At 33.9% G+C, this 12,544-nt stretch overlaps 1 protein-coding gene across 20 annotated transcripts in view; it reads left to right on the top strand.

Annotated features, from left to right (window-relative positions):
- The window catches only part of RIMS2 (regulating synaptic membrane exocytosis 2), a 267,667-nt gene that overhangs the window by 154,613 nt on the left and 100,510 nt on the right, over positions 1-12,544 (top strand). For 15 of the 20 annotated variants that reach the window (XM_070940384.1, XM_070940381.1, XM_070940387.1 and 12 more), the window contains one exon: positions 2,950-3,063. In XM_070940384.1, coding sequence (XP_070796485.1) covers positions 2,950-3,063 — 114 coding nt within the window. Of the gene's footprint in view, positions 1-2,949; positions 3,064-8,698; positions 8,765-12,544 lie in introns of all 20 variants that reach the window. The other 5 variants (XM_070940380.1, XM_070940383.1, XM_070940392.1 and 2 more) reach the window with 1 other exon arrangement.

The following is a 12,544-nucleotide window of genomic DNA, read 5'->3' as shown; positions in this document are numbered from 1 at the left end:
ACTGTGGTACTGATAGTAATTACCACTATTTTAAATAATCATTTTTTCTTCTGCTTATCATTTTTTATTGGGAGATTTTAAAACAGTCATTTATTTTTAATATGAGAATTTCATGCTGAAATATCTGTGATTTCATACTCCAGTGGCAGTTTCTCCATAGTACTTTTGTTCTGAGATATATTCTGCCTGTTTAAAATTGCAGATATTGGTTATAGTAAAAGATTTCCAGTAAATAAATACGGAAGCCAGAAAATATTTTTTATTGAGGTCCTCACATATTTTGATCTATATATATTATAGATAATCTTTTTCTTTTGATAACAAAATAATGAGACTCAGATAGAATAGAAATAGAAATAGAAATAGAAATAGAAATAGAATAGAATAGAATAGAATAGAATAGAATAGAATAGAATAGAATAGAATAGAATAGAATTCTTTATTGGCCAAGTGTGATTGGAAACACAAGGAATTTGTCTTGGTGCATATACTCTCAGTGTACATAAAAGATTGTACATAAAAAGTACAAAAAAGATTAATAATTAGTGGTGTGGTAATATTTTAATGAGACTTGTTAAATTTATACATGTCAATGCACAACAGGAAATGTATAAGATTTAGTAAGTGGATACAACAGCCATGTTAACATCTGAAAATATTATCTCAAGAAAATGATTAGACTACTTATTCATGTACTATTTCTATTCATTATTTTATTCAAGGTTGATCAATAACAGCTTAAGGTTAAAATCCACACAAAAGTGCTATCTAATTGGAAATTTGTGTCATGAGAGAGGAAGTCCAGACTTTTTCAGTTTTTGGCAGGTAGATGAAAGCCCCAAAATTGATTATTTTCATATCTTCCAAACAACAGTAGGGCGGCTCTTCTAACTATATGGTGTGTGGAATTAATTTACAAAAAATATTCAGTGAAGCCATTATAGATATCCGTTCTGATGTAATTTTTTTCAACATAGTTTTGCCCTGGATACTATATGGAACAAAGCAAGAAATATCAAACTACTGAAGAAAACAAGTGCATGGGGATAGGAAGAATAAGTGGAGAATATCAGAATTAAAGTCTTGTCTAGCCCCTAACTGGGAATAATAGCAAACATTAGTCAGCCTTACACATTAGGAATTGCCCAAGAAGACATGATGATGCAGCCATCTTGCTGAGGTTCAGTTGGTGTAAGACTAGATAGAAGTTGTTTATATGTTTGTAAAGAGGAAATGCAGGGTGTGTGTGTGAGTGTGTGTATGTGTGTGTGTTGTCAGAGACACCACTCTGTTCAAAAAGATCTGGCCAAGGCTGTTTGACATCCCTGAAATTGAATAATTTTATTAAAGGTCCTATAACATTTGTTCCTCTATCCTAATGTTTAGTTACAGAGTATTTATCTTTCCTCCAATGGCCCATTAAGGGACAATTAACACATATTTTAAGTTTCTATTACCACAGCCATAAAATTACAAATATTTTCTTTAGACTTCTTCCCTATCCTTCTGGTAACAAAACGCAGTGTGAAATCGAAAAGTTGTGAATGATTGTAACTGACCCACATTGTTTGTTTGATCTCTCTCTCCCATCTCCCAAGAATGTGTATATTCAAGAAAATATAGTAACAAAGATAAGCATCCCTGGAAAAACAGGAATTTAGTAGCAATATTTTCAACCTTTAAAAATGTAACATTTAAGTTTTTTTTCCAATTGACAAAAATAAATAAATATATAAATTGTACTAGTCAGAAAAGGTCCTACTATTCTCTTGATTTTTTTACTACCATAAAGTTAATATAGGCCTCCTATAACATATGTGAAAAAATATCCCTGCCTATAGTGTGTGGAAGTTTCAATTGTTTATGAAAATTAGGTACTTCTTTTAAAAGTTTAAAAGTTCCTTTTAAATATCAGTTGCCAAATTTTCTAAAGGAGTGTTCATCATGCCAAGAGTTAAACATTGTTTTAAAAAAAACATGGAGGAAAATACTTAAATGATATTTTATAATATTCAATATATCAGGATAGAAAGCTGCTGTGGCGCTGTGGTTAGAGTGCAGTACTGCAGGCTATTTCTGCTGACTGCTGGCTGCCTGCAATTTGGCAGTTCAAATCTCGCCAGGCCCAAGGTTGACTCAGCCTTCCATCCTTCTGAGGTCAGTAAAATGAGGATCCAGATTGTTGGGGGCAATATGCTGATTCCATAAACCGCTTAGAGAGGGCTGTATAAAGCACTCTTAAGCGGTATATAAGTCTAAGTACTATTGCTATATACAGTAAATGGTGGTGCATTTGTGCCTCTTGTACCTTCATTAATTAGAAAATTAATGCACATTAATGCACCTTTTACGCTTCTCTGGTTATAGAGTGAATTCTCCTTTCTGCCTTAACTAGAGTTAAGAACTATATTAGAACTAATGTGAATTACCAATAAAGTTCATCAAGATACTTATTTACTTTAATTAGAATTTGTTTCAATAAGTACTGGTTATTTTGCATGAATAATTTTAAATTACATGCTTACTCTGTAGTGGGTAGATTGTTTGGAATTTCATTTTATTTCCAAATAAGATTGGTCAGTTATTGGGTAATAGAATTGTATATAACGGCACAATAATTTTAGGCTATGACAAAAGCAAATCTAAATATTCAGGAAACAACTTTCCCACCTATTGGAAGCATTAGAATGTGGCTTAATTTTTTCAAATTTCTCTCATCAATTAAGAGGCTACGGACTTTCCGTTTTACAATTATCTGATTGTAAAGATTTATAGGACTGCATCAGATGCCAGAATTTAAATAACCAGCATATATATTAATGACAAGAAAAAACTGTTAGGGAGAAGAACGTGATAGTCTGCATTTGATTACTAAAGATCATTTTAGAGATTAACAAAGGGATTTGCTCATTTCCCCCACTATAACATTAATGGTTTTGTTTCTTCAAGGAATGTGGAACATGGGTCTCGCGGGACCCGATCTACTCCTGCACATTACAATACCATGAATCGAATGGATAGACATCGAATAATGGATGACCACAACTGTCCAGACAGAGAGAGGTAGATATTCTGAAGTAACAGAGTAAACAATGGAACTGAGTCTACAGACAGAGCCATTTCAGCTTTCTGGTTTACAAAATTAGGGTAGAAAAAATTGATCTGTTCCTGTTTTTGAAATTATTATTTTGTTACAGGCATTGTGTTGTATATTATGTATTCATACTGTGCATTTTCCTGTCAGAAAACTAGAAGGCAGCAAGTATCTTTTAACTTAAAGAAGTTAGGGTTTTATTCTATGAGGCTTTTATTTTATTTTGACTATTAATTTGATTTTGAATAATAATTCATTTACGGTAAATAATAATTAGTATGTTAAGGCATCTAGAAATAGGAATATATAATAATTTACCAATATAATAATTTAATATTTATATATCAAATAATTGGAAAGCTTCCTGGTACGTTCTATACTTGATTTTAGCATCAATTGCCTATGCATAAATAGATTTTAAACAATATATACTTATCTTGTAGGGAGCATTTATCTCTGGACAGAAAACACATATAGTACAGCTGTTGATCTCCGAAATACTGTATATTCATCTCATAGATTGGACTTAGTGCAAAAGGGTCTTTTGAGGATCTCTGTTAAATATAATATTTCTTCTCTTATAAATACATATAAATGTATTTATTTTAATTATTTTTCCATGGTTTGATCTGTATATTTGAATTAGAGATGGGACCAGAATCAATCTTGCTAATTTTTCCTTCCATGCATATGGCAAAATGTGCATTTCTTACAGCTGAAAAGCTGTTGCTTTTGTGGCTTGGATGGGGGAAGGGAGGAAATCAGATCCCCTTAATCAGGATCAGGTGGATTTCCTGTTTGTGTTCCCTCATACATATATTCACACTACTAGTCCAGGATTCTTCAGATATCAATGCTCTGCCAGTACCTCAGCCAAGTTCTGTGTTCTTAAGTAAGGCACAGTATCTAGAATGTTGATTTAAGATCTACTACTGCTTCTTTTGTGCATGACTTTCCCACTCACTGGATAAATTGATCCAGTTCTTTCAATTAACATATTAAGGTGCCAGTAGATTCCAACATTTTAGTAAGGCATGAAAACATCTTTCTAGGCCTTTCTAGGATGCTAATGATTTTTTTGCTTTTATTTTCATGCTGGTAATCAAGAGTGTGTTATGTAATGGATAAAAAAAAAGAATCTGGTTGGATGAAAACAATGTCTTCATGTGTTCTAGTATGCTATTTTATATAGTGGCCTACCAGAGGCATTCTGGAAACTCATAACCATAGACAGAAAAGCAATGGCTTCGTTCTACTGTTGGTCAATAGCATCTTGTATTTAAAGTACAAGATTGTGGATTGTGAAGATAATAATTGTGTAAGCTAGTAGCCATAGGTAGGTAACCCAGACTTTTGTGGATTTGTCTTTCCTTATAAAACTTGAAAAAGATGGCTCTTAGAATGCATACACTGCAAAAGACAGTGAATTTCATAATTTACAAGTTTTGTGTAAAGTATTTTTTTGTTTGTCAGTCCTGAATGGTTAATTTGGATTAGTTTCCATGCATGAGTATGAGTTCTAACTAGGCATTCACTCTGGTCCATGTTTGGTCCACACCATACATTATTATATATCTGTTGTCATACCTCTGTTTTCATGATTTTCCTTATCAAATCTTCAGCTTCACAATATTTTCAGGGGTGGTACTATTTTTCAAGTATAATAGGTATAATAACATTACTGATTTGGGTACTTCATTCTCAGTTCCATTCCTAATGTCATCCAAATTAATTGTCCTAATAATTCCCTTCTAAAAATTGATTTTATCTTTTTGTAGTGTAAACATTGCTTAACATTTTCATTGAACTAGCCACAATAAATCCATGATCCATTATTTAAAATCAGCCATGGCCAGCTCAGATTTGTATATCCCAATGTATATCCCAATTTGTACTTTATTACTTTATTTGTGATTTTAATAGCACTTTGGAGCTATTATTATTTTACTTTCTTGAACAATTGTTAAAATTACTAATTGTCATTAGCAATTATGGGCACTTTGTTGCTTATCCCTGACTAGATTGTTATTTAACAAGCAGCACAAATTCCATCTCCAGCCCTGTCCCAGTCTTTCCAGTATAAAAAAATGTCACTTATTCCTTCTCTTAGTTTCCCATTCTTGAACTAAGTGCTAATATCTGAGACCAGGTTCATTCTGTCCAGAAAATGGGTATGAAAAGCAATTTTCCCAAGCATGAATTCATAGCTTTCTTTAGCAAGATTTAATAAGATAAACAAGCACTAATACAAGAATTCCAGCAAGTGAACTACATTTCAATTTAAGATCAATGTAACTCATTAGGAGTAGCGGATTTTGAGTGTGTTTCTCCCTGTCATATGGTATACTGGAAGGAAGGGAAGCTCTTTTCCCTGAGCTGTGGTGGCGCAGTGGTTAGAATGCAGTTTTGCAGGCTAATTCTGCTGACTGCCAGCAGTTCAATTCTCACCAGGCTGAAGGTTGACTCAGCCTTCCATCCTTCTGAGGTTGGTAAAATGAGGACCCAGATTGTTGGGGGCAATATGCTGACTCTGTAAAACCGCATAGAGAGGGCTGTAAAGCACTGTGAAGTGGCATGTAAGTCTAAATGCTATTGTTACTGGTATTTAAGTGGAGCTGCCTCCAGTTGTCTATATAATGGTGAACTGAATATTTGTCAGTGTGAGAAGCAATTTATATATGGAAACAATTTTAAATAAAAATTATTATTTCATTGGAATATAATTTATTATATCTGGGACTTTGACTTAGTATTTTAGTGGAATATGATAATACTGTTTAATGATAAATCCCCTTTGTTTTAGGCTATGGTAGAAAACAAGGATTTTTTGAAGTTCAAAAAGGAAAAGATAGAACTGATGTGTGCTATTGTTCTAGAGATTTTTAAAACCTATAGTGCAAAAACTTCAAATACTCTTTTGAAGTCATCACTTTCACATTGGATGCTGCTAAGTAGGAATAACTTTAATTGATAAATTCAAGCTTATACAAGCTTGCTTTCAATTGTTTTTGAAAGAATATACATAATACTGAGTTACAGTCTCTTATCTTAGGCAGGTTTTTGATAGAATTCTGTCAAAATTGTGTTATGAAACTGTGCAAACATTGAAATAACTGTTCTTAGTCCAGTAAATTATAATAAGATGTCTATTTGCTGCATGTTATTCTTTGCTATTTTTGCTTCTATATCTGGTCTGTGACAATGAACTCCTTTTAATGCAATAACTGCTGAACCAACATTGTTGAGCTAAATGACACGTTCCAAGGATTTTTTCCAGTTCCTTTCCATTTGTCCCCACAAATATATACCCTTTTTCTTCTGTTCAATATGACACATGATTCAAAAAAAAAATCTGGAATCTTATTGGGGCTAGTTTAAAGTGGATAAAAATAAAAATAAAGAATACAAGTACATGTTTTATGAACATAATTATTGTATAATAATTTTATGAATCCTAAAGCACTGAGCAACATTAATCTTTCTTTAAAAAAATTTAAGGTCAAGAGATCCAGAGACAGATCAACAGAGTCCAATTTAGGATCGTAGCTAAAAAAAACAAAAGGCAATGCACCAATAGCACCCACATCTGGTAAATGGGATGTGACAATGGCAGAAGAATTAGTTATCTGTATCAGAGTTCAGACACCAGAGAATTTCACAGCTGGTTTGAGACTTCAAGCCAAGAGCAGAGCAAAGAGCCAGAACGATAGGATCACATATCCAATATTGCCAGTCTCTTGATTGAAGTGTTGTTAACCTCTATTGCTGAGAAATCTTTGTTCTGTCATTTAAACTACTTGGCTCATTGTGGGTCTAGGCACTCTGCCAGGATCTGGCCTCTTATTACATCTGAGTCACCTGCTCATTCTCATTAGATCCCTGATCTATTCCAGGTGATTGGAGTTCCTAAGTCTTTTTGCCAGATCAGGCTGTTCAGCCCCTGATTTTGATTTAGTTAGAGTAGACCATAACAAGGAGGCAGGTGTTATGAGCTGCTGCTGATGTGTGGTGCAATCTGGGTGAGCCATCCCTTAATTGTGTGCGTGTGTGTGTGTGTGTATACCTGTGCTCAAGGGAAAGTATTGACCTCATGGAAGGTCTTCAGTAAGATTGATGTCTTTTCTGTTAAAGAAACTATCTGCCAGTAAAGGCTATTTTCTCTTCTGCAGCCAAAGTACAAATAGTCAAAGAGGCCTGCAGGTGGATGGAAGTGGACCATCTTGCAGCAGGCAAATTTAAGCCCTGCAGGCCACTGATCTCTCTTAGGATCTTTCTACTCACAGCATTCTCACACAGGAACGTCAGACTCTTTTTTTTAAAAAAAAAAATTGTATGCTTTTATTGTAAGACAGAAAAAAGAAAAAAAGGAATACATTAAGGATATACAAAGTATAAAAATTACATAAATATTTACAATTTATTAAAAAGGGAAAACACTCCATTTTTTCTGCAAATGATCCTGAATTAAAACAGATATAAAGAAGATTCTTTATCACAATCCTTTAGAACTGATATTTGAACCAAACTACAAGTTGACAAAAGTAGGCAATGTAATGAGTTAGTAAAATTCATAATATAATAATTAGCAAGAATTGCTAATAATCTGAAGCACGACAGGTAGTCTTCAATTTACAACAGTTCATTTAGTGACGGTTCAAAGTTACAATGGCACTAAAAAAGTGACTTACGACTGTTTTTCACAGTTACAACCTTTCCAGCAATCCCATGATCATGTGATCAAAATTAGATGCTTGGCAAGTGGTTCATACTTATGACTGTTGCTGTGTCCCCAGGGTCATGTTTGCAATCTTTTGACAAGCAAAATCAATGGGGAAGCCAGATGCACTTAACAATCACGTTACTAACTTATTCACTGCACTGATTCAGTTAACAACTATAGCAAGAAAGATCATAAAATGGGATAAAACTCACTTAACAAATCTTTCACTTAACAACAGAAATTTTGGGCTCAATTATGGTCATTAAGTCGAAGACTACCTGTACCTTTATGGTTTACCAGACAGAATCTAGTGATTCTTTTTTTAACAAGTCAGTCTTTGTACCCTCTTTCTTCTCCATGCCCTCTTTCTTCTGACTCTCAGTATTTTTTCTGTTAAACAGTTGAATTTTAGGAAAAGACTGCTTCCATCTTTATGAACTTTATGATTAATCATACTTATGGTGAAATCAGTACAATGTAATGTCCTCAACATCTGACATGCCAAGATAGTTCTGTATATCTTATTCTGGAATATTCCTAAATATCTGTAAATACCTTGCAACCTACTGCTTAAGTCTTTTCTAAATATGATAGTGATGGGACAGCCACCTTCATTAATCAAAGCAATAGTACCTTGAATTGAGTTGCACAACATCCACATTTCAGGTGTGCGGAGGACAGGAATTAATTGCTTATAGTAGTATTGCATCAGGAGAAGCACATTAATATATCGATCCCTTTTATGAATTTTTTTTTGTGTATAAAAATTACGCCTTTGTGCTTGTGCGCTCAAACCTTCTATTTTATGATATATATATATATATGTTACTCTATCTTAATTTTATTGTCTTACAATTTTATTTTTGTTTCTGCTATGCTTTCAGTCATTATCTCACTCTGCCTTGGTCCCATCACACTCAGTCCATTGACTACCATCATAGAGATGCCAGGTATCTGCTTTCCTGTGTGTGACTCTGTGTATAAATGCATGCTTTTACTTATATTTTTTGCTTCATATTAGTTAATATGAATGAATGGCTTAATAAAAAACCTTTTGCAAATATTAATACTTGACTTTAAAAAAGTACTACTTTACATTCATTGTTTGTCTAATCAGTAGAGAGCATGTTATGCAGCAACACTTTTTGCCCAGTTCTTGAACAGTTATCATGCTTTGTCTATAAATTTCCAGATGTTAGATTCTGCTCAATATTGCTATAACTTTTTCAGTCATCCCATTGTAAACCATTATTCCATATTATCATCCATTATTACTCTCTCTCTCTCTCTCTCTCTCTCTCTCTCTCTCTCTCTCTCTCTCTCTCTCTCTCTCTCCCTCCCTCCCTCCCTCCTTCCCTCCCTCCCTCCCTCCCTCCCTCCCTTCCTCTGTCTCTCCCTCCGTCCCTCCAGCAATCTTAGGTGAGCCTATCAATGCCTTTCCAGTTGTATAATATTAGATAAAATAGGATCTGAATACAGAAAGAACAACAACATAGCAGGAATTAGCCAGCTGTAAATTCTACAACAGCTAGCTAATGTCTTTAAAAAGGAACTTTGTTTTTTATCAGGCAAATATAAGGTTTAATATGCGGTATTAAATGCATTTTGAATTTCTACTAATAAGAAGAGTGCTTTTTCCCCATTTCCTGGAGCTAATGATTGTATATTTTACAGTATCTGTTATTTAATGCAATCAAATGCTATTTTTTTTTTTAAAAAAATAGCTGAACACTTGTCAGATTTTTAAATCATAAGAGATTTGGGGTTGTCGTTTGAGATCACCAAGGATTTACTATAAATACATAAAATCTCAGGAATGAATGATGACCAAATCTTGTCAGAGTTTCTGCTTAATTTTTTGCAGTCTGCATCATTATATGAGATCCAATATCACTACATAAAAAGTTTGCCAACACCCGAACTAGGTAGTTATATTATGATAGCTATAATAATTTCACAAACTTAAAATTGTGTCCTAAAGTTTGGAGATCCTGTCTTAACAAGGGGTTCTCCTATACTGTAGCTGCTAATTAAGAGAGAAGCCATTCAGACTTCAGCCATGCCTACCAGTATTTAGCATTAATAATATAGATTATGTCTGGGAGAAATGAGTTTCAGCTGAAGATAATGTTCTCTTATTACTGGAAAGCAACTCTTGTATGATTGGGAAATGTTATATCAGAATTACCTTAATGATACTATTGGAGAGCCACTTATGTAGTTGGCTGGGTTTTTTGCCATATTGATTGCATTTTAATCATATTTGAAGGAAACTTTACTTTCCTCATACAAATTTCATTGGATAATGAATAAAGTTTCTTGTAGCTGTCTCTTAGGCTACTTCACATAAAATTCAGAAGTGCTCAAATATACCCTCCTTTTTAAATGTTCAATCCAAAACGTGTTGATGCTTAAACTCTTATTTTGATCCACACTATTTATAAATTAAAATACAGGCATTAATGAACACATTTTTCATACCCTTTTATTTTCTTATATCATTCATATATACCTTCATGCCTGTATTTATTTGTCTGTTTTTTACTTTAGCTTCATGTTTCATTGCTTATGTTTTGGCAGCAAGGATCACTCATTGTATCCTAACTTTTGTGAAGATGCAATCAGATTACTTCGATCGCATAGGATGTGCCGTACCTATTCTGAGGGTGCTTACTATGAGTTTGAGAGGTATAACAGATACCAAGTATCATTAGTTTATGACATTCGGCATAAATGCATAATGTACCAATCTGTAAAAAGCTGTCACTATTATTTTGAATGAGACATGAAATTCAAGGGATGTGATTTCCACAAAGTGAAGAGAAAATACTATTTTATAAAATGTATCTGAAGCACTTAAACTTTTGAGGGTGATATTTGTAGAATTCATGGCACACTATTAACAATTCAATATCGAAAATAGTATTTTGGGTTTTGAATTCCTCTGATTTTGGAACTAGAAATTTTCTATCTTTGATTCTGAATGGGATTGCAATCTCCCACTCAGACAGTCCGCAATCTGCAAGTCCAGCTGGCAATTGTAGCCAGGACAATACCATCTTGTGTGCAAATTGTACCTGTTCCTGGATCAGCAGGTCTTCATTTCTGTCACTCATGTCCTAGTCATTTCCCAGCTGGACTACTTCAACATGACTACATGGGTTGTAGTTAAAGATCATCCAGGAGTCATAATAAACTTAGAATGCCACAGTGCAGGAAGTCATGGGCACATCAGTGTATGCTCATGTAACAAACCTAATTCCCAAGCTGCACTGATTTCCTTGTTGGCTTTTGGATGCAATTACAAATGTTAGTTATCACATATAAAGCTCTACATGGAACAGGACTGTATATGAGACTGCTTCTCCCAAATGATATCTGCCTGTCCCACATGCTCTAGGATGGACACATTTCATGTCATCTGATGGAATCAGGAGAAGTGCCTTTTCTGTTGCAGCACCTGTTGTCGGAATGATCCTTCACAAGATAGGACTAGCACTGACCCTGATGAAAGCCAACTGAAACTTAATATAATTTAGATACAGAGCGGGAATGAACATTCTGCAGGCCTTGGATTTGTCATTTGCAGCCCCAAACTTTCCCAGGGTAATGGGTTCTTGGCCATTTTGATAGGAGAAATAAAAATCTAATGTAAGCTTCAATAGTATTTTCATACACAAACAATGAAGTCTGTGTGAAGTGAAAGCTGGACTGGAAAGCTTTGCAAGTTGACAGTCTAATTTATTATACATATAATAAATAAATAATTTCTGTGGCTGATGGTTGTTATAATTCCAGTGTGGATCAGAAATTATCTGCAAGTTGAAAATGAAGAAGTCAACTTTTAGATAGCTTGGATGTAACATCTTTAAGGATTTATACAACTAAATCAGTATCTTGGATCTGCTCAGAAACAAAAAGCATTTAAATTGTTCTACAACTGATAGTTACATGGCCTAAAAGGGCATCAAAGATAAAAGTCTACTTGGAGCATTTGCATTAGCTGAACTTACTGAATATTTTTCGAGGGCAGTTCCATATAGAGTGATTTCTGTAATCTAAATTAAAAATCATTAAATTATAAATGATCATGGCCTCATTTTTGGCCCCAAGTAAGAATGTAACTTGGACAACATTCAACTTATACTGAAAGTACATCCTGTTGGCTAGTATTATACCTATTACCTATCATTCCCATATTCATACCTTTTATATACTACTTTTAAGCCATAGAATTTTTTGAAAAGGGTATCCACATTCCCCTTTGTGCTATAACAGATTCTTCTTTGGTCAATTGTATTAATTAATTAAAAAAAAACATCCCTAGTAAGTAATATTGAATATTATATGCAGTAGCATTTTACTGCTGCCTTCACCCCACCCTCTCTCATAGTCGTCAAGGTTGACTGACTTAATAGCTAAGCATAAAAAGGAACTAAGCTAAACATTTTAGTGAGAACCAGAACACATTACTTGAATAGTTGGAAATGAATATTTCATTTTCCCAAATCTTTAAAAGTTTACAAAAATTGGCTTGACTTGGTGAATCGACCATCAGCCTACATTCAGAGATAAGCGTTCATGATTACCTCATGTCGTGATTTCACTATGCTGGATATTTTGCACTACATATTGTTGACTGTTCACATGCCTCAGGAATAGACCAGTTCACATGATTGAATTTATGAAAGTCTTGCCATCAGTGCTTTGTTAGTTGGGAGACAGAATGT

Source organism: Pituophis catenifer, unplaced genomic scaffold (genome assembly GCF_029215685.1).
Source record: "Pituophis catenifer annectens isolate HBS135680 unplaced genomic scaffold, rPitCat1.0.hap2 SCAF_3, whole genome shotgun sequence".
NCBI classification, from domain to species: Eukaryota; Metazoa; Chordata; class Lepidosauria; order Squamata; family Colubridae; genus Pituophis; species Pituophis catenifer.
The sequence above is the reverse complement of the archived record's forward strand: the minus strand, read 5'-3'. Positions and strand labels throughout refer to the sequence as shown.